Here is a 27,062-nt window from a genome sequence, read left to right as displayed (position 1 = left end):
TATGTATTGAAATTATATTTCTGTACTTTATACAGGATAACTATTCAAACATTCCTAAAACTTTTTTTGTTGGAATGAGAACAGAAGCTTATTAAATAACATAATAGATAGTTTATTGCCTGGATCTTTCCCCTCTTCTTTGCCTTACCATTCCCCCCTCCTTCTAAAAAAATCACTGGTACATTCCTTTGGATGGGTAATCCAGCTGCCATCATTCTCACATTCATATTTGATGCTTTGAATATATACATCCATCATTTATAACAGCTAGATGTTTATATTTTGACTTCTAGAGGCATAACAGCAAGTATAAGTCTTATGATATGTACTGAATTTTATACTAAAAACCTTAGCGTCTAAACAGAAAATTGAAAATAAAATTTAAAGTAAGCATATTCTGCTAAATATGCAGCATTAAATATTTTTTTGTTCTCCAGTTTTAAATATTTTGTACTGGACATTGATATGCTGAGTATGGTGAATAATATTTTACACAAGATTTTGCTCAGGTTTTTCTATTTTTTAAATATAGTTCAGGTTATCATTATATAATCGATATATAATTGTTTTGCTCTCCAAAATAATGTGTGTCATTCTTCCGCAATGACGCATGCCCGATATCCAAATCCTTATAAAGGCTGTAATCCCCACCCCATTTTACCCCAAAATATGTATAGTTAAGCCCCATCACTGGGACATCCCAGTGAATAACAGGGCTTAAAATGAGAGAGACTTATTTGTTCAGGTAGTACATGGAAGCTAATGCCATCATTGTAAATTCCTTGCTTTCCAGTTGTGAAATACTTATCCTTCCCAGGCAGAACAGGTTGGTACTAGAAACAGTCTCTTCTCTATATAATATTCTTTATTATAATTAAATTTCATGAAACAAATGTTTTGCCTGGAATTCCCCTTCCCCTTTCATAAGATTCGTGCTATTAATTAGTCCCACAACCAATTAGTTCAAGACAGTTGGTATATGTACTAACAATTGAAATGTGTGTGTCAGTTTAAATTTTTATCCTTAATTGGTATATCTGATCATATGATATTACTTTTTTCCTTTTCCTTGTCTTATATCACAAACTGCAGCAAGTGTAACAATGCACGCATATTGTCTTTTTGTATTCTCCAACCAAAACAATGCATATGCATGTATTGGAAGAATAGCCCTTCATTGTTCTGTCGTCACTTAGAATGGCAGGTGTTGCTTTTCATTAAAAATAGCATTTCCTTCTCTCACCCCCATCCCTAAAATCTGATCAATACTTATTATTTTTCAAAATTATGTATATTCATGAAGGTATATTAAAATGTAAAAGCAACGAATTTGCATGTCAGCGTAGTCTCCTTCATCCCCCACCCCATTTATAAATGGCAAAGGTGTGTTTTCTTAGGTAAATGCAAAGTTTGGTTTTAGAAATAGGAATGAGTATATAATTACTGGACATGAAAATCACTATATAAGAAACATGTTTAGCGGGGTGTAATTTAGATATCGTGGATGCAGAAGATGTGGGTACATAGAGAGAAGACACAGAGCTTTGGAGTGAGGTCAGGGAGCAGCCCAATTTGCTAATTTGTTTATTTACCTACAACCCTTTTGTCACCCCCCACCCCCCAAAAAAAGATGCTCAGAAGAGTCCATTGACCCTCTGGAGCTGGTTTGTCAGAGATCAAGGGGGCAGGAATAGTGCAAGGGAATCTGAAACATTCCACACAAGTAGAATTGCCTTCCATTTGTGTCATGGAATCTTTGGATACAAGCTGTGAAAAGAAAGTGTCCTTGTGAATCACAATGGAAGAAAATGATAAAAAAAAAATCTGTGTAGACCTTTCTCAGCATTATCTGTTTGCAAGCTGCTATCTCACTTATTCCTCTGCCTTTTCATGTTGTTTAGAGTGAGACAAAAGTGCACATCTCCTTTTCATCAGTTTGATTGGAACTATGTACCATACGTAATGTGTTTTGGCAGCACTTACCTAGCCAAAGAAAACAAATTAATATTAGCCATGCTGAGGGGCATCAGAAGTATCACAGATGTGTCGATTTAGTTTTGCTCCATCACACGCCCTTTCCTTAAACAACTGGTCAAGCTGTCGCAAGGTCTTGCGTGGGCTACAAAGAGATTTTAATAGGTGTGATCAGAGATTGATGGCTGTGGCTAGTTAGAATGAAAACATGTTGCCAATTTGTGCAGGCTTCTTTTCAGCCCCCATAACAAAAAGGAAAAGGAAAAAGAGTCAGCTAGAAACTAGACAACCGAAATTCAAACTTTATCTCCTTAAAAGCATATAGATGTACAGTCGGTATGATGGCAAAAAGCCACATTAAATGGCTGCCCCCCCAAGCAATAGTTAAATTCCTTCCCATATAAAGATGCAACTCGATAAGAACATTGTGTGAAAGAAGGGGACAGGATGGTTTGCTTTCTGCTTTTTGTTCCTTTCTCCTGGGATTCTGTACCTTCCTTTCCTCACAGTTTGTTGATAGAAATAATATTGGACAACCAAAGATCTGCAGTACTGTAGATGTTTTTTCCTAAGCATTTTGGGATTGTAGATACAATAGTAAGTAAGATATTTATATTCTACATAATGCAACATGATTATTCAGGGCATTTGAACAAATGTACCCTATAAGGATAAAGGTGTAAGAAAACATAGCCTGGTTCTGTATCTGTATATAAAATGCTTTTTGTTATTGTTAACTTTTATGTTTTGTAAATTCTTGGGATTTGCTGTAGGTTTTAGTTTGATCCTTAAGTTAAAGGTTCTTTTTTTGTCTTAAATATTCCCCAGGTGATGTCAGATGAAAAGGGTATTATGGCTGAAATATACACCAGAGGAATTCATTTTGGCAAGCCTGGTCCATGTAGGTTAGTGAACCAACAAATAAATAATTTGCTTTTGTTTATATCAATTCAAGGAAAGACAGGGGGAATAAATAAAAGATATTGAGGAGATGACTTCTGACAATATTCCTTTATTTCTGAATGATAGCAAACCTCACTGTGAAGTTAAATGTAATGATTAATCACAAATTCTATGTCAAATTCACAACAAAAAGATATTGTTTAGCTTGGCAAGTTGAATGAACTTGTTTTCCCCTATTACATATTATGCATTTTTTTCTGTTCAATTGCTCTGTTAGTGAAGCACTCTCATAGCAATCATCAACATAGAAGGGACAATCATATTCAAAACACAATGAAACATTTGTTTCATGCTATTGTTCTCCAGAAGGAGAAGATATGGAAGATAGGCTTCAGATACTTCCAGTATCTGAATAAATTCCTAGTATCCAAAGAAAGTCCTATCTAAAGGTAGTTGATTATTATATTAAGCAATGGTATTTGCAGGTTGAGGAGAGTCGTATTAGCAATAGTTGAACATCCCCTGCCACTGGTGTGTATTAGTATGAGTGGCATATGTCCCATTAATCATGTGGACCAGGGCTTTACAGATGGAGAAGCAACAATCGGCTGAATTACATAGCAGAATACACTTGGCTTAATTCATGCCATTGTTCTTCTACTTATCTAGGGGATGGTTCACTTTGTTCTTGGAGCTGAGGCAGAAGCACATGATGGGCTCAGGTGGTAACATGAGCCGGCTTTTTTTTTTTGTTCTATCAGAGGTGTTCAGAAAAAGAAATCAGCAGATAGAGATGGGGAAATGTTCACATACCAATGCTTTTACCCCATGCAGGGAAATTATTGTGTAACCTATTGGCAGGAATGGTCATTGTTTTAAAACCCTACTACATTGTGCCCCTGAAAAGGGATAAGTGGTTACTTTCTGTGCTTAATTAATCATCAAATAAATACACGCATTCAAGCGAGTTGGCAACTAAGGGGATAATTAATAGCAATGCAGGTAGACCCTCACATCTCTGATATCTCAGAGAATCCGTTTACCAATATTGTGCGGGCATTACATCAAGGTAGTTAATTAAGTTCTTAGATCTTTGTCATTTTCCTACCATTCCCCATTTCTCTTTAATGCTACTGGTATTTTTTTAAAATAAATTTCTTCCTGCTTGTAGTTTGAGGATACACACTGCTGGCATTTTGGTGACACTAATGTCCAGCAGCAAACCTGTGGCATGTTGAAATCAGTCAAAAGTTCTTCGAAGATACAGCTTATGTTTGATTGTGTGTAAATACAGTTAGTTGGGTTTATCTGATAGTCTGGCAGAAAGAGAGAGAAGCAGGACAAACTGTTTTTAGTAACTGTGCTGTTCATACACCTGATAAGATTGAGAGTGCTTTCGACTGCTGATATGCTTTGAATAAGAAAAGAATAATCACTTCCACTGGCACCAGCTTATCAGGAGTAGAGCAAAATGCCAACACTTTTACATTAGCAAAAGTAAATGTTTTAGACATGTCATGCCTTTTTTCCATTTAAATTGAATAGTAGGTGCTTGTGAGTATGCCGTAATGAAGGGGAGGACTTACCTTGACTAAAGTGCAGGTGAATATATTGAGAAAGGAGCCCTTGGCAACAATAACAGCTCTTTTGATAAGTGGAATATATCTTCTTTCAAGCGTTCTTCAGAAAATTTCAGCATCTTTATCCTTTTCCATTCTATTAAATGCACGTCCTAATCTTTGTAAGGAGTACTCACTTCATAATCCAACATATTCACCGTTGCCCTTAATATGCGAGATCTGAGATTCATTTGCTATCACTACGATTTAAAGCTAAATCTCCTTATCATTTTGATACTACCGTTTTTAGACAGCAAAATTATATTCTCGTCTTTCATATTTCTTGCGCTAATAAAAGAGAATTTTACAGACACCTTGCAAAAACAAAATCATTTGCATGCACAAGTTCCAAAATATATTAAATATAAAAGGGAAAGGCAGCAAAACTGTCAGGTGATCAAAATGGAGCTCAGATTGCATGGAGTTTTGTTGGGTTTTCTGCTAAATGAATAAAATAAGCTATGAATATTAAAAGTCTTTAGCATTATTAATTCTATAAGTTTGATATTTTGAGGCTATTCTGACATCATGGTTTAAAACTATTCTACTTTTCTTGAAGCATGCAGATAACTTTGGTGTATCCAGGTTGATAAATTGTAGTGCAAGCTACCATAGATTGATTTGGGATTTTTATTGATTACTCTCAGTGAGATCACTGTTACCTACTTAAGTCAATATTATTCGATTAATCAAGGCATCCTTGTTCTGTACCTTTAACCAAGACGGGGACTTTACAAGGAAAATGTTGACAAGCTGATAAACTGCCTCAACTGTTCTAGTTTCTATAGGCTTTTCAAATAGGAAAATATATTTCCTCGGCAAGTTTATTTTCTCCATTTGAGACCTTCGTTTAGAGAAAAGGTCTTCGGTTTAAGGTTTATGAAATTTGAGCTGAAAACAACTAGCTCCATTTGGGTGTAAAATAATTTTAGTACTTACTTTAGAACTGTTGTTCAGTGTTTTCATTCTTCTATGAAGATGTCAACTGTAAATATAAAAATGCATCACTGAAAATGTAATGGTGTAAAGATTCAAACTGAAATAAAATTCCGTGCCTGAGGAAAACACATAAAGTAGTCCCTAACTCCTCCTGAAGCAGGCATATTTGGAAGCAGCACTTGAAGGCAGCAGGACACACCACAATTGTTTTGCCAGCCACTCATAACACAGCCTTGGAATCAACAATATATTACAAACCACAAATACCATATGATCGGTAAGGCACTGTTGTTGGTGAGATGGATAAATATTTAATATTTAACAATAAATATTGGCTATTAAATTATAATGGACATGTTTTGAAACGTCTCACCTTTTACATATTTTACAGCATGGAAAGTTACAAAGGATTGTGAAATCAATTCATGTTTGCAGGTCTGGATTTTAATCAACAATCACAATATTGTTTATATATTTATACATGAAAGGGATTGGGGGTATGTCAAACCCATTTGCGCTTAAGAACATTTGTTTTAATAGGATTTTTGAGGAGGGTTATATGTGAGTTGATGTAAAGTTTGCTAATGCCATTGGCTTCTTTCAATTGGCTCCTGATAAAACCATGGGATCAAAGACTAGGAACTGGCATGTTCTGCTGCAATGTAATTGGGCAGAGGTTGCACAGATACTGTTCTACCTTCTGTGCAGACTAAAGTGGTGAGGTTTGAATCAGAGATGATGATGTATGCTCATCTGATCCCCCATTGTGGGACAGCTTCAATCTGCAGAGCCATGCAAACCCCAGCGGTCAGTTGCAAAGTCGATGCTCAACTACTGCAGAAAAATGGGACCATGTGGAAGTAAGTGAGATGAAACCAGCCTCAATATTTGCAGATATGAACTTTCCACAATATGTGGAAGTACTGCATTGAAAAACCGTGGGGGGGGGGGGGGGGCGTTGTGTGGAAAGGCTCCCGTCAGAGCCACTCTTGATATGGGCAAAAGATGAGTTGGTTTCTAGTGGTAGATTGCCGAGTGCTTTTCAGTGGATCGGAAAGCATTTTCTATTTCCATTGTTGACTTTGTTGTTTTATAAGAATTACAACTATTTAGAAAAATACTCAGGCCCCCAGTGAAACAGTGGGTTAAACCTCTGAGCAGTTGAATTTGCCGGCCAAAAAGTCGGCAGTTTGAATCTGGGGAGCAGGGTGAGCTCCCACTGTTGGCCCCAGCTTTTGCCAACCTAGCAGTTTGAAAATATGGAAATGTGAATAGATCAATAGGTACCACTCTAGTGGGAAGGTAACGGCACTCCATGCGGTCATGCTGGCCATATGACCTTGGAGGTGTCTATGGACAACGCCAGTGCTTCGGCTTAGAAATGGAGATGAGCACCAACCCCCAGAGACTGACACAACTAGACTTAATGTCAAGGGAAAACCTTTACCTTTATCTTAGAACAATACTCAGTATGATAAACAGAGAGGAAGATTGGGACCTAAGAGTGACTTTTTTGTGAAAAAACGTATGTACTTGTTTATGATACTACTCATAAATCCTGAGGCTGACCATGTGCTTAAACTCTATGCTAAGGTTAATTATTAGTCAATCTTTGTTTTTATAATTTTTAGATTTATGTCTGTCTGGTCATGCCACTGTTGCATTTGGGCCCTAAGTTCTTGTAAAATAAAAGGAGGTTCTGTAAGGTTTGAAGTTGGAATTTTCTAAGGTAATTTGCTCTTATTGGCAATCCTTGTTCCAGTACTCTTTGACAGTTTGCATTTTTCATGTCAAAGCATGGAGTCAACAGTCTGTAAGAACCTTTTCTACATATTCACCAACATAGGAAGCCATGGAAAATGAGCTTTCAGTGTAAGTGCATACAGTATGCTTGAATGTTTGTAAAGGCGCTTTAGAGTAGTGGGCATTAAAAGCTGTAAAAAAAACCTGCCTCTAAATCCAGAGGCTGAGGAAACTTGGATAGTTAAGATTCATTCTAATGAAGACTAAAAGTGCTAGTTTTAGCTGTAATTTTGATTTACAGAGCTGCTGTTTAAGTTCTATGGACTTTAATGGAACTAGAGGAAAACTTGATATGATTGAACTGGTGTTTTGCAGTGGTAGTTAATTTAGACACAGGTTGCAATTGTATACATACTTTCCTGAGAGAATGACAGAATTAGAATTTCTGAGGAAATATCCATTGTATTGCACTGGAGGCCCTGGTGGCGCAGCGGGTTAAACTGCTGAGTTCGAATCTGGTGAGCAGTTCGAATCCGGTGAGCAGAGTGAGCTACTGCTGTTAGCTCCAACTTCTGCCAACCTAGCAGTTCAAAAACATGCAAATGTGAGTAGATCAATAGGTATTGCTCTGGCAGAAAGGTAACAGGTATTGCTCCGGCAGAAAGGCTCCATGCAGTTATACCGGCCACATGACCTTGGAGGTGTCTACGGACAACACCGGCTCTTTGACTTAGAAATGGAGATGAGCACCAACTCCCAGAGTCGGACACGACTGCACTTAATGTCAGGGGAAAACCTTTACCTTTACTATTGCACTGTGAAATATTCAGTCTTTATTATATTCTGACCTGTAAATTTTATACCAATGAATGTTTCTATACATGAAAGTCAGGTTGGCTTTAGGTTCTGTGTGCGTATGTTTGGAAATGTATAGGAAGAGTTGTAGAGAAAGTTGTGTATTCTTATTATCCCATATCAGCATTCTAATTGGCACTGAAAATTATTTTGATTTTATGTGTGGTTTGCGCATTTATAACTATCCATATTTATAAGAGAGTTTGCATTTTTGGTGTCATTCTTTGTTATTTATTCAGACCATCGCAAGCAAAAACCAATCTAGTTGAGTTGTATGAAAATATACTCACAAAATTCCATCGCAAATGAGGGAAGTTACTGATTATGTTTGACAGGTTACTACTTCCTATTGCAAGTCAAGAAATATCTGCCTTTATAGAACACAGTGCATTCTTCTGCTGGAGTGGTTGATTTCCTAAGATTTGTACAGAACATATTCCAGAAACATAGAAATCGATGTATTTAAATTTTAAGGGAAAATTCCTTTTGATTAAAATCTGTATAACCTCTGTACATTCTACCTACGACTTTAGATTTAAAAAACCACACACCCTGGGATCGTCTTTTGTTTTGGGTACAGCAAAGTGGCTTTTGTTGATGGTCTGGGTGGAGTTAGTAGAGATGCACTTAGAGCAGCACAAACCGTAAACTATCAGCAGGCTGCTAGTCAGCAGCAGGTGTGAACAACATAAAACAGGATTAACACTGACCCCAAAGTGTGCACTAAAAACAGTAGCTCTGCTGTGCCTTTTGAGAACTGTCCAGTAGAAACACACACTCACCGTGCACACCCTGTTTACTAAACACTGTGCAATGGGCTATGTAAATGATGCTGCTCAGCTGCTACAGAGAAGTAAGTAACCTTTCTCATACCCTGCTCTTGTACCTTTGTCTGTTCCCTGGCCCATAGGAAAGAGGCATGGATCTGGTTAAATTCTGAATTCTATTTTTTAATTTCCTAAGCTATGTTTCCAGCATTTCAAGAATCAGCACCATGATCATAATTTTATTAATAATTTAGATATTAGAAATATTACCATTACTCTCTGTTTAGATAAATGTTTATAATTTACCTGACAGTATGTTATCATGCTGAAAAATGTGTTACATGACTCCATTATCTCAGACATTAAAAGCAGATGGGGAAAGGGTCTGTTAGAAACTTAAGTAAGGACAAAAAATTGAAATTTAATTATGGCACTAGTATAAAATTAAAACAAGGCTAAGAAGTGCCACACTCTCTTCAATGTTGAAGACACAAACTAGGGGATGGGCAAACACACAAGGGCAAAATATTAAGAATTAATTGATTTTAATATAGGTATGTTTAAAACTTATACTGCTAAAAATGACTTTGGTGTCAGTATTTCTTATATAAACATGCCTCTTTAAAGTACTATTAAATAAAGAAAATTCTATGAAATTAAATTGACTGAGTACTAATAGGAATATATATATATATATATATATATATATATATATATATATATGTCACAAAACATATATATTCCTATTAGTACTCATCCAACTTCCTTCTTCCCTTTCTCAATTCCTCTCATTTATCCACATTTTGCTGCCTCAGAGACAAATAAGAGGGTCCCCGTTTTTGCTTTTGTTTTCCTAGAATATCAAGGTGACAATTTTTGAATCAGCTTCCTTATTCCCTACCATCCAATTGATATTTTTATCTGACCTGAGCAATTTTAGACTCTTGAGTTAATATATATTTAAGAAAAGAGAGTACCTTTCTTTAATAAATATTCTATATAATTTTCTCTTGGCACACGGATATCTACGCTAGTTTAGTTTTCCTATCAAACTCAGGAACTTCACCCACCCTCCTCCACACACTTTATCTGAACCCCTGAATATGTGAATAGATTTTGGAAACTGCTCTGCTATCTTGCCTAGCTGCTTGGTAACAAAACAGTCATGTTTTCAAAATTGCTGGGCACCCTGCAGCTCTCATTGAGAAAAATAGGGGATGCTGAGTTTCAGATCCTTTGAAATTCTGACCCCAATTGAGTCAGCTGTGCACTTGGGTGAATTATGGTATCTAGATTAAATATAGCTAATTTAAGAATACAGATTGTTTCCCACCCAGCAGAAACATCTACTGCCTTTAAAGAAAAATCTCTGGAGCTTAAGAAATCCTGTACACATACTTTCTCTTATTTTTTTTTCTTTTGTGTCTGTATGTATGAGGATGAACGTGCATATGTCTATAAACAATGGATAAGTAACCATAGTTTTTTTTAATGAAGTGACAATATCAATAACAACATTAATCACAATAATAATATGGAGAGCTATCATGGGGAAGAAAAGTGATTATATAAACCTATTAAATAATTAAGTAAGTAAATGCTGTAGTTCTAAACTCATCTTCCTGGAAATAAATCCCATTGAACATCTATTTTAAGAAAATATGGCAAGGATTGGGCAGTGCACGTGTAAGAGCATTGCTAGCAGTTACCTTTGAAATCAACTACACATTTTCAAGACACATTCTGCCATATTATGTTAGCTGTAGTTTGTCATTTCATTTGCTATTTTGACATAGAAAACCTGTATATTTAATAGTGTAGATATTAAGCCAAAGATTCAGAGATATTACTCTATTACACAAGGAAGCACCCCCCCCTCCAATCAAAGTAAGCAATTCTTAAATTTGTACATAATTGCATGTGTTTGAGAAACTTATGAAAATGCAAATTACCATATATGCATACCTGAGAAATCATTACCACACAGGGAATTTTACTGATACCTAGTATTCAAATAAAGAATATAAACGTAAGAGAATGAATGAAGTCTACACCTGTGTTTTCTTTGTGCTAAAAATGTGAAGTGATCAGGGTGGTCTATAGAATAATATTTGTTCTTTTTTATTGGCTATTTAAAAATTAAAATTCATTGAGCTGGTAAGGTAATGTCGATTGTATTTTAAATATCTTGTTCACATTTATGATTTTTTTTTTTAAAAAAAACCAGACTGGCTTCTAGAATGCTTTATACTGAGCAATACATTGAAATATTATCATAATTCTAAATATTATTTTATGAAAACAGGTTAAAGGAGATTATTGTGCCTATAAACTGAACCATTCTTCAATTCCTGGCTACATGAGTACATATAGGTACCTTGATTTGAATGACAAAATGGGATCCAATTGTATTAAAATATAAATTGTACATGTGTGTCTGTGTATTTGCATTTGCAAATTTGGTTTATTTGGATTTTTAGTGAATGTGGCAATAGGTTTAGATTGCAATCCTACAATATTTTCCCAAGAATAAATGCACATGAACCCAGAGCACATCTATACCATTCACTTAGGTTGGAACAGGCCCAGATCAGCTCTGTGCTGGCAAAACACCACATGGAGCTGTTCCAGGGTATTATGGGGATAGTGTGAATTCTGGACCAGAATTGGAAGTATCCCCTGACTTTGGGCCCATCTGAACAGTTGGAACAGAACAGGTCACAACTATTCTTACTGCCACACTATGTTTCTTGAGATCAGATGGCTCATGGACATGGGATGACATTTACCATTTCCTCCCATCTATATCAGTGGTTTTCAACCTGTGGGTTCCCAGATGTTTTGGCCTTCAATTCCCAGAAATCCTGGTAAACTGGCTGGCCAAAACACCTGGGGACTCATATGTTGAGAACCACTACTCTATGTCATGGTCATCTTTGGCTGTGATATGGGTCCTACTTGTTGGCCATCACCTGTAGTGCTGTTGGCTGGGGTGATGGGGCAATTGGTGAAGGAAGCAGGGAGAGGACAGGGTCTTTGGCATTGCTAGGCACTTCGGACTTCTTTCTGCCTCTGCAGCGACTATTGGCCCCATTTTAGTGGGTCAGTGTAGATTTGCCTCCAGTCAAGCTTTATAGTTCTCATGCACAGGTCTACAAATTTACTAGGATATATAGAGGAAGTATTGGCACTAATGTTTGATCGTGTATTTACAAAGATAAAATAATTCCGTTTTTTATTCTGAAGTTTTCATCATCTCACCTGTAGAGGGGAAAAAAAAGCTTCCACAGTAGATAGCAAATAGTTAATTGAACAACTGGTAATACATGTTTCCTATATCAAAAATTCAGCAGCCTCTTACAACAGCACTTCAAAATGCACACTTTATTTTGCTGATTTATATTTGTGACTGTAGTCCTTAGTGCTGTGTGTCAAATCTTGCACTTGACTAAATAAATATATCATTCTACTCTTTTTGTGCATTCACGGTCCACAAAAATCACTGGTACTTGTTACTATCACTGACTGCCTCCTACAGATCTGATAAAAGATTTCCCGACTCTTTCAGTGGTTCCAGTATTACTGCTGTAGTATTATTGGCAGGCAGTCTTTTAAAGGTTCAGAGCCTTGACCAGCACTCATAAGCGTATAAAAGTTTGCATGCTTATCTGAAGCTTATCCAAACTGCTTAACCTCTCTGGCCTCAAAGTCAGTCTGGAAATCCTATGAGAGCAGGCTGTCTCTCGCGAGATTTTAAATAGAACCTTGTTTGTGCCAGGTCAAAAATACACCAAGAATTTGTAATAGGATTTATTTCAGTGATTTTCTTTCTCTCTCTCTTACCTCAGCTTCACAATTGGTTTTTTTTTTTAAAGTACAATGAGTTTGAGTTTACTCTTCCTTAAAGTCCTGTTGGCAATTCATTTAAGCCTTAACAGAGTAAACCCTCTCCCTCTTTTGTTCAGGCCTGCAGTTTCTACTGCAATGTAAAGATAATTTTCTCACTAAAGACACTTACGTTGCTTAGCCTGGTGATAGTTCTTGCTCATCAAGAGAAAGGCAAAGCAGCAGTAGCAAAATAATAATACTGATGTCTCAACCTTAGAAGACAAAACAAAATGAGGGTTGGTGCTGTCTCATCATAATTGAATGAAAACTTAAACTAGGTTGTTGTATGTTTTCCGGGCTGTATGGCCATGTTCCAGAAGTATTCTCTCCTGACGTTTTGCCCACATCTATGGCAGGATGCCTGCCATAGATGTGGGCAAAACGTCAGGAGATAATACTTCTGGAACATGGCCATACAGCCCGGAAAACATACAACAACCCTGTGATCCCGGCCATGAAAGCCTTCGACAACACACAAATCTAAAACTGTCTTCGAGTAATTTTTCATGAACTCAGTGGAGCTTACTTTTGTTCATTTTCTCATGTGTAGATATGAGATTATTTTTAGGATTTTTAGTAAAAGAGACCTTAAAATGTATGAAGGCCTTTGACTTCTGGACTGTTGGTATGAAGAAAGTACACTTTTTATGGTAGGGACAAATATAGCACTCTTAATGTGAGGAAAAGACGTTAGGGACAAGCACAGGGACAAGATAGAGGAAATAGTGCAAATCAGGGATTGGAAAATGTAACCAAACGACACGTCAGGTAAAAGTGAATTAATTTGGGACAAAACAGGTAGTCCTGGGACTACCCGTGGGTCAGTCCCCAGAGTCATCTCACTTCTTTAGGTTTCTAAAAGCCTGGAGGAGTGAGATGGTGCCCTCCCCTCCCCCCAAAACCCACCAAAAACCCTTGAAAGAGAAAATAACTTACCTGGCTGCCATTGAGGTACTGCTGGAGTTTGCCTGGCATGAAGAAATGATGCACCAAGATGTGGGGAGGGGGGTAAAGAGCAATACCTTAATGGTGTCTGGGGAAGGTATTTCTTCTTTTAAGGGCTTTTGGGTGTCTGGGTGCCCTCTAGACACTCCCAGGGAAAGGCTGGGTTTTGGGGGGAGGTGTGGGGACAAAAACTTATGCCAAAGTGAGTTTTTAAAACCTGCTTCATCATGGTTTTCCCCCCTGTCTGGAAGCATCCTGAGTGTACTGTTAAAAGGGTTTTAAAATGTCACCAATCTTCTTCCACTTCTCAGTCTACAAGGGTCAGTTCCAATGTGGCCCTATTATTTATTTTCCATTATATGAAGAAAGAATTTGTATCTATTTTTTCTTCTATTGGTTCCACTTGATTTTAAATATCCAAATTTCTGCTATAATAACTTTCCCATTGTATATGTTCCTCGAAGTCACCTAAAACAGTTATTGAAATAGGGATGTAAAGGCTGCATGTACCAAACAACGTGGCTTCAGGCAGAAACCCAGAACAGTTCTTGAACTGATCAGTAGGCATCACAGAATGCAGAATGGTTTGCAAATGGATAAATGTATTTCAGAATTGGAAACCACGGTACAGATTGTTTTTTGTTTCTTTCTTTGCAAAGCATCAGATGTTTCCCTTTTCTCTGAAGGTCTCTTATTTATTTCCTTATTCTATCAGACCTATGTTTCCAAATTGTAAGCCTTTAAAAGTATATGAGGTGGGTGGGAATCTCTTTGAGAAGATTGGGAGGGGGGAGGGGAATTGTTTGGTTAGAAAATGCCAATGAGCAGCTGGCCATTTATTTAACCGACTCCCGTGGTTTTGTACATAGATTCTCTCTCCTCCCCTTCCCCCTTTCTTGCATACCACTTTCTGCTACACTGATGATAATGTACCTGGAAGGAAAAAGCAGTGCAAGCCAAGGCAGCCAGCGTCAGACAGGGCGGTCTGCCATCTGTCCCACCTGCTGCATTCATGTGTCCATCTGGTTCCTGCAATTGCTCATTGCGAGCTTCAACAGAAGAATGTTCAGCCTGAAAAGGAGGCAGTGTGAATTATTTAGGTACCTCTAGTGTAAATAAAGAAAAGAAATCGAAGGCGGGGGCTGCGAGAGGAGGGCTAAGGGAGGCAGTGAGCCTCTTTCACTCCTGAGTGCTTTGGAATGCGTTAATGCATGAGAGCATTTGATTTGCATATAGATTTAGATGTATAGATGATTGTGAAGATTACAAGCCAATGAGTTTTATCTCGATTTAGATATATAGTCTATTTTCAGGAGAAGAATCTTTGGGGACTTTTAGCTTTAAGCGTGGCTGATGAAATCTAATGCTTAGAGGCATTAATTTAGCAGAAATAAAATATTTCCCTTTGAAAGAGCTTTGGATGTCCTTTGTTAACCAAGAGTTTATAAGTACTGAAGCTTTAGACAGCATATACCATTTTGAGACATTCGTTGTATTTCATCACATTATCCAGTGCAAGAAAAATATTTTTATTTCCACTTTTACCTCACCATGGTTGTCAAACCTACAAACATCTGCACCGTGGATCTTCTTAGTAACATTTGTCTAAAGGGAGTTTGGTTTTGCCTCCTTCTAAGGATGAGAGTGTGACATGTCCACAGTCAACCAGTGGGTTTCCGTTCTGAACCTGGTTTCCAGAGTCATAGTCCAACATTCAAATAACTATGCCATGCTGGATCTTCACTAATACATTTTACGTTTTGAAGTTAGACTGTACTCTAGTTTTATTTCTTTTGTTTAAGAGGTCAGTTTGCTTTACCTGTTGAGCAGGCAAACAAAATGAAGCACACTTATTGACTCAAATCGAATGTGCCATCGCATCTAATGCACACCTCAATTTTGAAAACCATGGATTTTCTGGCTAATGTAATGCACAGTGGCAAAAAGTGTACTCTTTGTAATTTGGCCAAAAGTATGCATTACAGTAGCTGCATGCTTACAATTCCTTCTTTAGAAACCTAAGTGTTAGAACTTCAAAGCTTTCAGCAATGGGAAAGAAAACCTTGGGGTGCATCTATGCTGTACAATAAATCCACTGTAACTTCCCTGGTTCAATGCTATGGGGTCATGAGGGCTACCAAAGAATGTTGATGTCTTACCAAATTACAAATCTCAGCACTTCATAGCATTGAGCCATGGTTATTAAATTAGAGATGACGTCCCTCAAATTGGACCTCCAGGTGCTCCTGAAGTAGCTTCCCCTTTTCCTTTGACTCAGCACTAAGATTACCCTATTACATGAATACAATGTGCATCCTAATTTTGGGAAGGTAATTTAGCCAGAAAAGGTGAACATTAAATCCACATAAATACAGTAGGTCTTTTAATGAGGTGAGTAATTTGTGTGTTTTTATTCTTAATGTTCTGCTTTTAAACTGCTTGAAATTAGTACTGTTTTGTAGGGGAGCATATTAATTTGTTTCTAAACTCTTTTGTCATCAGATGTTTTGTTTTATTTTGTTTTAAGTACTGCCATGACAGAAGCTAGGTGGGATATAAATAAAATAAAATAATATAATAATATGCTGTGAAGTGGGTGAATTCAATGAACTGTGTTTTTACTGTGTTGTCTCCTGTCTTGAGATGTGAGGAGAGGCGGGTATTATTATTATTATTATTATTATTATTATTATTATTATTATTATTATAACTTTATTTTTGTACCCCGCCTCCATCTCCCTGATGGGACTCGGGGTAGTTTACATATGGCACAAGGTGCCTAAAACTACGCATAAAATAAACACACAATACAATACAAAATAAAACCACTAGTACATAAAACAACAATTTGAACTCAGAACAGCACCAATAACCTATAGTGTCATCTATAAATATTAAACATAAATATTAAATTATTATTATTATTATTATTATTATTATTATTATTATTATTATTATTATTATGCCTTGAAGAAAGGTGATTTAGTAAACCAGCATTTATGTGAGTGCCATTTATTCAATGGGTTGACTGTAGGTGGGAACAAATTACTGAGTTTTTGCCAGTATGTTTTCATCTTATTTAAAATTGCCTAGGATATACTGGATGAATTTAATTTAGTCCCGTAATTTTTTAAAAAATCTGTGCAAATGCCTATTTTGTATTGTTAGCTTTGTAATGTTTTTAAAATGCAACTTTTCAATTTTTAAACAGATATTTAACTTTTATTTTAATGCAGTTTTTTAAATGCAGAAAATGAAGAGAGCTCAAGTGCCAAATTTCCATGACGGAAATATTTTCCATTACTCAACTTTCTCCACTCTATTCTAATTTTATTTGACATCTTTTTATTTTTGCAGAATTTCCATAAGAAGGGGGAAAATGTATAGGGTTAGGGTCATTGTTTTGCCAAGTTTCAGATTTTTAGAAGAAAGAGGCTTAGGACTTTACTGTATGAAACTGATATTCCACAAAAGTCATACTATCATAGATAGCAAATGCATATTGGGATGAGCATCTTTAGTATTTCACCTCTCTTTCATTCACACAGTTTTGCAAATTTGACAATCTGCAGTCCCATGATTGTACCCCTGCATACTCTTGTAACCTCAGCTTCTTGTATTTCCATTGCTTCATATTTTTTTTAAATTTTATTTTAGAGCAACTTCACCTAAGAAAAACAAAAAAAATGCAAACATAAGTGTAAAATATATTATAGACAGAAAGCAGTTTGGGAATAGCAAGGGGAAGGGAGAAAAGTGGGAGAGGAGAATTTTGCCCTTAACATCACTTTGACAACACAGAAGCAGAAGGGACCCATTGTACAAGGGAGGTGATGGGAACGTTATGGGATTTAAAGTGATTACGGATTTTACCTATCTAGTGAGGTGCGGATTTATCACAGAAAGGAGGCAGACTGGCAGCGGGATGTGCATACAATTGTGCAATAGCGACTGTCATGAAAAATGACAGTCCAGCTTCAATGCTGTGCAATAAAGGCCTTAGAATCTTGATACCCAACTGTAGTAATTACTTCCTGCAGATGTGAGTGAAATTCAGCTGTAGTCCTTGAAACAATTTGAATGGATTGGATTCTTTTAAGGCAGAGCTTTCCAAACATTTCATGTTGGTGACATACTTTTTAGATGTATATAATTTCGCAGCACGGTAGTTCAATTTTACTAGCAAACTGGAGATTAAACCAATCCCTTATAAGAGTTACAGACACATATATAAATTGTAAAAACAAAATGTATGGGGAAACTACATATCTTATGAAAACCTTTCATTTATATTTTTAGAAGTATATGATAATATACTTCTAATAATATTACATGATAATAACATACATTTCCAAGATTTTTGTAATTTTTTGTTACGTTGTGACACACCTACACACTTCAGCCAACACACTAATGTGTCACTGCGCACAGTTTGGAAAACTCTGCTTTAAGGTTAGTCCATGCCAAAGCTAATAATTTCAAGTATTATGCAAAATATTTTAAATATATTTTTAGCTCAATAAGGCTGTAGCGACTATTACAACAACTTGAAATATGATAACAGATTTTTCTTTCTATAATCTCCTCTGATGCTACACAATGATTTTCATTTTAATGTACCATTGTATGGGTCTATGTGCTAGTTAAGCAAATAAGATTAGCTGCCTTGTCAGGCAGTGTTTTTACTCTGGGGTACCATTGGTGTCACTATAGCAGCCTAAAAATCACCTAAAAATGTGGTACAGAAAGGTGCTTGAATGGTACAGGTGTGCACATTATAAATAAACCCAAACACTTGTTCCAAAGGGACTGAAAGTTTACAAGTAAATTCATATATAACGAAGAGTCTTTAAAAATAATTTTGTGCATAGAGCAATGTTTATGTATACTAAACCACGAGAAAGCAAATATGTCATGATCCAAACCACACATGTGGACAATTTTGGATTTTGGAGTATTTTGGAATTTCAGATAAGGGACGCTCAAATTGTATCAAAAAAGAGCATTCCCTGCCCCAAGAAATTTACAATGTCAAGTTGGACTCATGGAGAAAGGATGGGAGAAAGGTGATTCGTATAGAGATGAGGTACAGTCAAATGCATTCAACACATTCGTACTTTTTGAAACATGATAAAACACAGAAATTAGGGTGTAAGGATTTTCTGAAAGTAAACTGTTAAACCTAACTAAAAATGAATTAGTTGCCAGGTGTAAATCTAACTTGGAAATGAATTGATGGCCATTTATTCCCTCCAAAAATTACATATTCTATTGCAGAAATAAGACATCTGGTCCCCTCCATATGTTTTGAACTAAAACACTCAGAATCTCTGCCTTTTTGCTGATTGGGGTTTGCAGCTGCAGGGGGCCCAACAAATAAGACAATGACATAATGTGTGTTAGAACTACAATTATATATTTTTTACTTAATCTTCCTCTAACAATTTATTAGCTAAATGCAGTCACTTAGAATTGTATTAAAAGCTAGCTTTTAATGTTGAGGCCTGATAGCATTCATGGGCCATTCATGATATTATTTATCAATTATATGGTAGATAGATCTGAGTTGCAACAATAATATTGCACAGTATGCACCATTATTTTCGTTCCTCCCTAGGTTATGAAGGGTATGTATCACCCTTTCAAACCCAGCTTCAGTATTTGGGGGAAAAAGGGAGGAGATCATTGGTTTGGATAGGGGAGATAAGTAAAGAGGTCTGTTCAGATATCTGGTATGGACTTTTTTTTTGCAAAATTCCTTGAGATATTTTGTAAGAAGATTCTTATGGTTGGTTTTGTGTAAAAGAACATGTCCTGAGACATGAGACTTACATACATGAAGTTGCAAAGAAAGTACTCTTTAATCTCCTTTTAATCGCTGGTGTCATGTGTGTTTTATTGATTTGTTGTCATGTTTAGTTAAGATAAATTGTCATTTTAATTATCTGCATTTAATTTATTGTGTATTTGTATTTTCCCTGTGCATTGTATGGCATCGAATGGCTGCTATTTATGTTGTCAGCCTCGCCGAGTCCCCACAGGTAAATGGGACGGGATATAAGTAAAGTTGACCTGCCTTTACTAAAATGCATCACTTTGCTCATCAGAGTTTACATATTTCAAGATTTGTACATTGCTCAGAAGAAAATTGTATGCAAGTGTATCTAGATTCACTCTTGCCCAAACAATAACTTACTTAGCAAATTAAAGATAGGTTGGCTTTATAATGATACAATTTGGCTTTCTGGACTTGGTTTTCCTACTTAGCTGTTTTTGAATGAAAATTCAGAGGGAGAGACTAAATGATTGTATTACCTCAAATGACACATTTGTTCCAGAGTTCCAGCAGGAGAAATGAGTCATATTAAAATTAGTTTGGGAGAGCTTGAATAGGACTCACTTTTCTCTCTTCTCCATATTGCAACTCTAATGCTGCCAATCCTTTACTTTTTCTAATTGCCAAATTCATTTTCAAAAATTAGTAAGGAGTAGGGGGAAAGGTTCAGGAAATGAAGCTGGTTTGTCCAGCTGTGAGATCAATTACAATGCATTATTATGAGGTGACTGCTGAGCGCACAAGAAAATGTGCATGTCCATAAACAAGGCAATTTGTGGGTTTTGTTAATAAACAGACTAATAAGAAAAAAGAGAGAGATTAGTTTGAGAACTAGAACTTGCGGGAGTGCAGTTCCTGTGAGGTTGAAGTAATGTTGGAGCTCTCTTCTGATTTCTTTTCTGTCTGAGACTTTTCTCAGCAGGCATATCTTTTTGGCAGTGGCCTAAACATGCCATGTTCAGGTGAAAATGCAAGCATGTAATGAAATTGTGTAATATTCATGCTGTGGTACCTTTTTAGATCCCTAAGGCCACAATCTATGTCCCTCTTATTAACGATTAAGCCCTCATACTGAATTCTGAAAGACAGTGGTTCTCAACCTGTGGGTCCACAGGTGTTTTGGTCTACAACTCCCAGAAATCCTAGCCAGTTTACCAGCTGTTAGGATTTCTGGGAGTTCAAGGCCAAAACACCTGGGGACCCATAGGTTGAGAATACTGTTGTAAGACTTAATTCCAAATATGCATTTGTAACAATATTCAGGCATTTTTACCATGTCTCTGTTAGCATGCAAAGAGGTGAATGTCGAACTCTGCCTTCTTTTGCTATTGCTCCCTTCACACATGAAAAAAAAAAGTGTTCCAAGTAAACTCCGAGTTGTTCTTTGCATGGAGAAGTCTCCACATTTTTCTTCACACTTGCCATTTTCAACACAAAGAAAGATACAGCGAAGGATTGAATAGGTAGTACTCCCCTCTTATACAGTTGCCATGCCACTTGGTATGCCTACTTTAATCAGCTTTCTATGAAGGTCAGTACACTTATATCCACAAAGACCTCATTTGAAGATCTCAAATTTCTGGCAGGCTCCTAAGGGAGGAGGAGGTCTTCCAGATATCTTGGCCACAAGTTGTTTAGTTTTTTGTAGGTCAACATTGCATTGAATTTGGAAACACAATAGAAGCCAGTGCAGTTCTTGTAGGATAGCAGGCTGCTTAGGTTGACCTGGTGGACTTAATTGGGTTAAGTTGACATCTGCCTCTTCAGTTAACTGGGCTTGAGTTATACACAAGGCTAGCTTGTTTGGCCAAGATCAAATCCTGGACCGTACAGCTCTTTCTATCGTCCCCTCTGACCTGCAGTTCAGCAGGAGTGTTTTGTGGTCTGATGGTGTTATAGCAAAAGCTTCCCAAAGCCAATATGTGGCTTTACATTCACATCGCTTTACATATTTCCTGTCTTGTTATTAATCCTTACAGCAACCCTGAAAGGTAGAGATAGGTGATGTCAGAGATCACATTGTAAATTCCACAACAAAGCAGGGATTTGATCTTAGATCTCTCTATTCCCTATCTAGCATTTTAAATCCTTTTTCTCAGAAGACTAATTGTTCTAAAAACAAGTGCCAATGTTAAAACATAGCAGTAGGAAAGTGCAATAAATGTTGTGCTGAATTTCCATAATTAGAATGCAAATGATTGTACATTAATTTATAAAATGTATAGATTGGTTAAGCTTATTAAATTTTAGCACAGATTGAGTGGGTGAATTGTTATTCAATTAAACAACTACAAATAAATATGGTAAAACAGAATGTAGAAATGAACTTTTCAAAGGACTGTCAAGCCAAGCAATTCTAGCAATAATGGACCCCTGAAATTATTTTTTGGCTACAAGTTGCTTTCACTTCAGTATTCAGGGGGTTTTTTTGGGGGGGGGGGGGGTGTCAATTTAAAATTCAGAGCTTTTGTTTTGAATAGAACTCTGCAAAGGATGCTCTGCCTGTCATAAGGTTTGAGAGTGTAACAAGGGGAAACAGCATTAGCAAAGGCACTGTGTGCTACTCATTTTATAGTATTACCTGTCCATCTGTCCACTGGAATGAACCACTTATCATGCTTCTAGGTTTTTCTCTTTCAACTTTAAGAATTATGAAAGGAAAATTCAAATTTTTCCTGTCCCTTTGTGACAGGTAGAGTGAAGATTGTGGCCATTTGGATTAAAAACATATCCATCACCACCAGCCGACAGGTTATTATTATGTCTCCTTTGAATATATGAATTTCATCCGCTATATATTGGAAGTCTAAGAATGCCAACTTTTTATATAAATAATTATCTCGCCAGTGATGTACTGCATACTGTTGCCATATTTTTTCACTTTTACAGCATTCTTGGCCTTATCACCTATAACATAAATCTTAAGCTTTCCTATTTAATAAAAACCTTTAGACTAGCAATCCTTCTATAATGCAGAGCCAACCAATCACACATCATCATCTGGCTATCATTTATTTGTTTTCCTCTGACAGATGTTTTAGAAGATATCCCAGTTTAGCTCTGACGGCATCTTTGATACAGGCAGGCAGTGGAATAATAGGGAGACAATATTTATGGTCTAATTCTGAATTTGATGGTGTATCCCTCAGTGAAGTACTTTCCAAACTGGGAGCTGGAGGGAATGATGTTAAAAGTTTCCTAATTCTACTCTCTATATTTTCTGGATGTATGTGTGAAGCACAGGATAACTTCAGTCTGCCATTACTGTCTGTATTTAGGGGAAATTGAAATGAACGGGACCTTTCTATGATATTACCAATTTTTTCCAATATTCCTATGTAGGTGCATTTTCTAATGGATTGTGTTCTTAAGTTTTACAGTAAGATAGTGTGCAATAGTGGAGAATTTCATGTCACTGGTTTACTAACAATCTAAACTTCAACCATTCCCACATTCCCAGTACTGAAATATACTAGTATACTGAATTACTTTCAATTTGTGACATTTCATGGACATTCATTTTGTTTCCCCCTTTAAAGTTCTGTAAACATCCAGCTATAGTATAGTATTTGATTCTTAAACTGAAATCAATGAAATTTATTGGCACTTTACTGAATCCGGAAAGTGTATACTAACCTAGTTAATGCCCCAGATGCATTTATATACAGTAGCTCTGATATTTTTCTCTACACAAAACCCTTCTTGTAAAATCTGTTTGCATGCAATATTTTGGATAGGATAAGAAATAAAACAGTAATATTGGGCCTGAATATTGGGAGTATGTAACATCTTAGAGTTTCAAGCTATTGATGTCACATTAAATAGCCACATTAGACAACAGCTGACGTTTGACGTTCTCAGATTTACAAATCTAAATAACATTTCATCTAACATGTGTATGTACAAATATGCTTTAAGCATGTTGAGAGAATAGTGGAATATAAATGAAATAATAATAACAACAACAATAATAATAACCTATATGACTCATTGGAAAAGGCATTTTGTTTGAGAAAATTGAATACATTCTAAGGACTTCAAAAGGAAGGAGGAGCCATCAGGGCTTCCTCCTTCCTTTTGGTCACAGGCATTTTATGGTGTCGTAAAATACCTCCCCCGCTAAATTAGCGGTACCTAATTTCTCTACTTACAGCTCAGCTGTTTTCAAACTGCTTAGGTAAACAGTTAGCAGGGCGTAAAAGTCAGGTGCTCACCCTGACCGAGCTTTGAACTGGCCACCTTTCTTTTGGTTGGCAGATCTTATTACTGCTGGTGATTTACCAGCTGTGCTACAGCCCAGCCCTTATGTCTTGTGATGGACTCTTTGGGACTCTGTTTTGGCAGCACAGAGAAACAGAGTGAAGACTGTGTGGGATGAAGTCCAAAGACCCCCATAGATACCTGAAACTGAATAATATCAAACCATATTTTCACTATAATTGGGCCAAAAGCATATCATAAAATCACATATTTTGATAATAATTGGGCTGGAGATATACTATAGAATCACACTAGGGGACTTAGAGAGGCCCACAAATACCTCCAGGGAGGGAATACTTTGAAGCATGAGTAAATGCAATTGTGGATATCTAATCCATGGATAAGAATAGAATATAGGTGACTAGACCCAATTAAGAAAGTCATAGACTGAGTTTGCAAGACCTAAGCAGACCTATTGATGACCTGTGCTCTCTCATTCTTACGGTCATTGTAAGTTAAAGATGACTTGATAACCAACAATGACAACAATAAATGTTTATAAATATATACTCTTGTTGAACAAATTGTCAGTAATATAACCAAAGTACTTTGAGTAGTTAATGCTAAAGTATTTTTTTTACATTTAGATGGTATGTAAAGTTCTGATATTATGTCATTTATAAAAGAAATGTGTACATGCATGCTTATTTAGCAATAAAAAGATATCTTTAGACACTCTCAAGATACTTATCATTTGAATTCATTGGCTTCATTCATAAAGATACTGACAAAGTAAAATCCAGTTAGGCCAGTTCCTGCTGACCTTTGCTCCATGAATCCAAAGGCAAAGCTCTTGCACACATAGCCAATGGCAGAAATAGCTTTGAATTACACATAGTAAAATGTGAACGGTGTTAAACTGTGAAAAAGAAAAGGTTTCATGATTTTCTTAGGCTCCATCAGGATACCCATTAAAATCCAAAGAAGGATAAAAGCTTCTGATTTACATAAATATTGTGCTCCTTATAGATTTTTATGATGTACATTGGTCTGGGCAACAAATTGCCTTAAGAACAAGTACAGCTACTTTAGCACTTCATTTATTAAAGAAATCTAACAATATACTAAAATAGCTGAATATGTAGATGACCAGATAAATGGGAGTCCTGATTATTGATTTATTGACCATACTTAACATGTATCTGAGCACCAACATACTGTAGAGATTTTGGGGTTGGCCTGTGGCTCTGGAGCTGAAGGTTCAAGTCCTGCTCATCCATGAGTGAGCCTTGGGGCCTTTCCACGCAGTCATATAACCAGAATATCAAGGCAGATAATCCACAATCTTCTTTAAAATGTATTATCTGAGTCCACACTGCTAGATTATCCAGTTGAATGTGGATTTTACACATGTGTGGAAGGGGTCCTGGTGAGACTGGGTGACCTTGGATAAATCACACTTTCTCAGTCACAGAGGAGAGCAAGGGCAAACCCTCTTTGAAAAACATGCAAAAACAAAATCCCAATGACAAGCACACATTAAGGTCACCACAAGTTGGAAATCATTTAAATGAACACAACGATTACTAACAAGAGAAATCTGAATAAAATAAAAAGTCTTTTTAAAGGAGTGGGTACCATTAACTCAGGGAAAAGACAAAGGGGGTTATCCCTTCTGGCTAACTGAGCAGGGATTGGCCTATCTTGTTCACTCCTGTGTGTATTTATTTAGGTCCAGGCACATTTCACTAAGCAATGCATACGCTGGATAAACCATTCAGAGACCAAACAATGTATGCAAGATATGTAGGTGTGGAGTTAGTCTTTCCAAAATGACTTTAATATAACTTTGCTGACAATAATAATAATAATAATCTTTATTTATATCTCACCCTATCTCCCCATGGGGACTTATGCACTACCGTGTTGGTTAAGGCTATGTAGATGCTTTAGTGGGCTGTGTGAAGGACAGTAAACAGAAGCTGAATTTTTACAAATGGAGGCTCAGTAGATGGGTTGTTCTCAGGTCCAGAAACAGGGTAAGAACCTGCCCTAGATAGCATTACATTAATCCTGAAAAGCAGGTGGGAGTACTTCTGCAACCATCTTTATGCAAGGCTTCTCTTGGAACCAACCAAAATTGTTTGAAAGGTAGAAACTAGTCTGCTGAACATAACATTTTACAGAAACAAGATAATACTGGATTTAAAAACTGTCAAAATGCTTCTAGTCAGAATTCAGGGTGCTGGTGAAACATATTTACTTTAGGAGCTTGTTACCCAAAGGAATGTCTTTCCTTTATGAGGGCAATGCATTGTGCAATGACATTGAAAATGTCGTTCTCTGTTTTGACACCTTCTGTATTGGAATAGCTCTTCCCTTAAAGGCCTCATTGACACATGCCACCTTGAGGTCCTTGGATGTAGGGTGGAAAATAAATATTTTAATAAATCAATTTTCTTCATTATTTGAAGTTGCTTTCTTGAAATCACAAAATTGTAAACCTATTGAAAACATTATGACAATTTTTGGGATTTTTTTTTTTGTCAGCCAAGCGCAAATTTAATTTTTCCAATGTGGCTTAAGGAAACCAAAAGTTTGGACACCCCTGCCTTAAACTGAGTTCTAAGTACTCAAACAACAGAAAGTTGGATTCACTTAGTTTTCTTGAGCCCATTTTGTCTTGTTCTTTTCTATCAGTGCTTTCAGTAAGGATAAACAGCACTTTATAAATCATTAGTGTGATCAAAAGGATATTTCTTAGATCCTGTGTAGATAAATGTGAGCTGAGCATGTTGATGTGATTTATGTTTATATTTACTACTGCACTTGACATGTTTATGCTGTGTACAATGTAGGTTTTCTAAAGTGTTTTTAAGCATACAGAGTTTAAATATCTGAAGTGGTTTATGCTCTTTAAGTATTTTCTCATGTATTTTAATTTTTTCCTTCTCAATTTACAATGTACATATTACTGATTATTCTCAAACTGCACATTTTCTCTTGGTGCTTTCTCTCACCCATTTGTCTGCAGAAGTGTTTTCTTCCCACTAAAAATACATAAACCTTAGGGCTATTCACAGCTACACATTGCTCACACATTACTCTCTGTGTTGGCTAAAGCTGTTTGTGCCACTGGCTGTTTTGTTTGTGTGTGTATAGTGGGGTGGGATGCAAACAAAGGGGAAAGATTTCATTCCTCAACTACGGCAAAAAATATAAAATACTATTTCAGTTGAAAATGGAAGCTTTTTATTCTTCTTGGTAAAAAGCAGTTTGAACACAAAATTTTCTAGCTGAAAACTATATTGAGATTATAATTTTGGGGGGATTTAAATTAAATATACAGTTTGGCTTCTACTGTGCTTAGGAAATGACTTAGAATTATAGTCA

General features: G+C 36.5%; 1 protein-coding gene across 10 annotated transcripts in view; it reads left to right on the top strand.

Moving 5' to 3' along the window:
- The window catches only part of esrrg (estrogen related receptor gamma), a 509,706-nt gene that overhangs the window by 322,229 nt on the left and 160,415 nt on the right, over nt 1–27,062 (top strand). For 3 of the 10 annotated variants that reach the window (XM_062972129.1, XM_062972137.1, XM_062972133.1), the window contains one exon: nt 2,803–2,879. The exons of 6 other annotated variants lie outside the window; for them this stretch is intronic. In XM_062972129.1, the coding sequence (XP_062828199.1) occupies nt 2,806–2,879 (74 nt within the window). In that variant the 5' untranslated portion in view covers nt 2,803–2,805. Of the gene's footprint in view, nt 1–2,802; nt 2,880–27,062 lie in introns of those variants that run through there. One more of the 10 variants, XM_062972150.1, reaches the window with a different exon arrangement.

Source organism: Anolis carolinensis, chromosome 1 (assembly GCF_035594765.1).
Source record: "Anolis carolinensis isolate JA03-04 chromosome 1, rAnoCar3.1.pri, whole genome shotgun sequence".
Classification (NCBI taxonomy): Eukaryota; Metazoa; Chordata; class Lepidosauria; order Squamata; family Dactyloidae; genus Anolis; species Anolis carolinensis.
The sequence above is the reverse complement of the archived record's forward strand: the minus strand, read 5'-3'. Positions and strand labels throughout refer to the sequence as shown.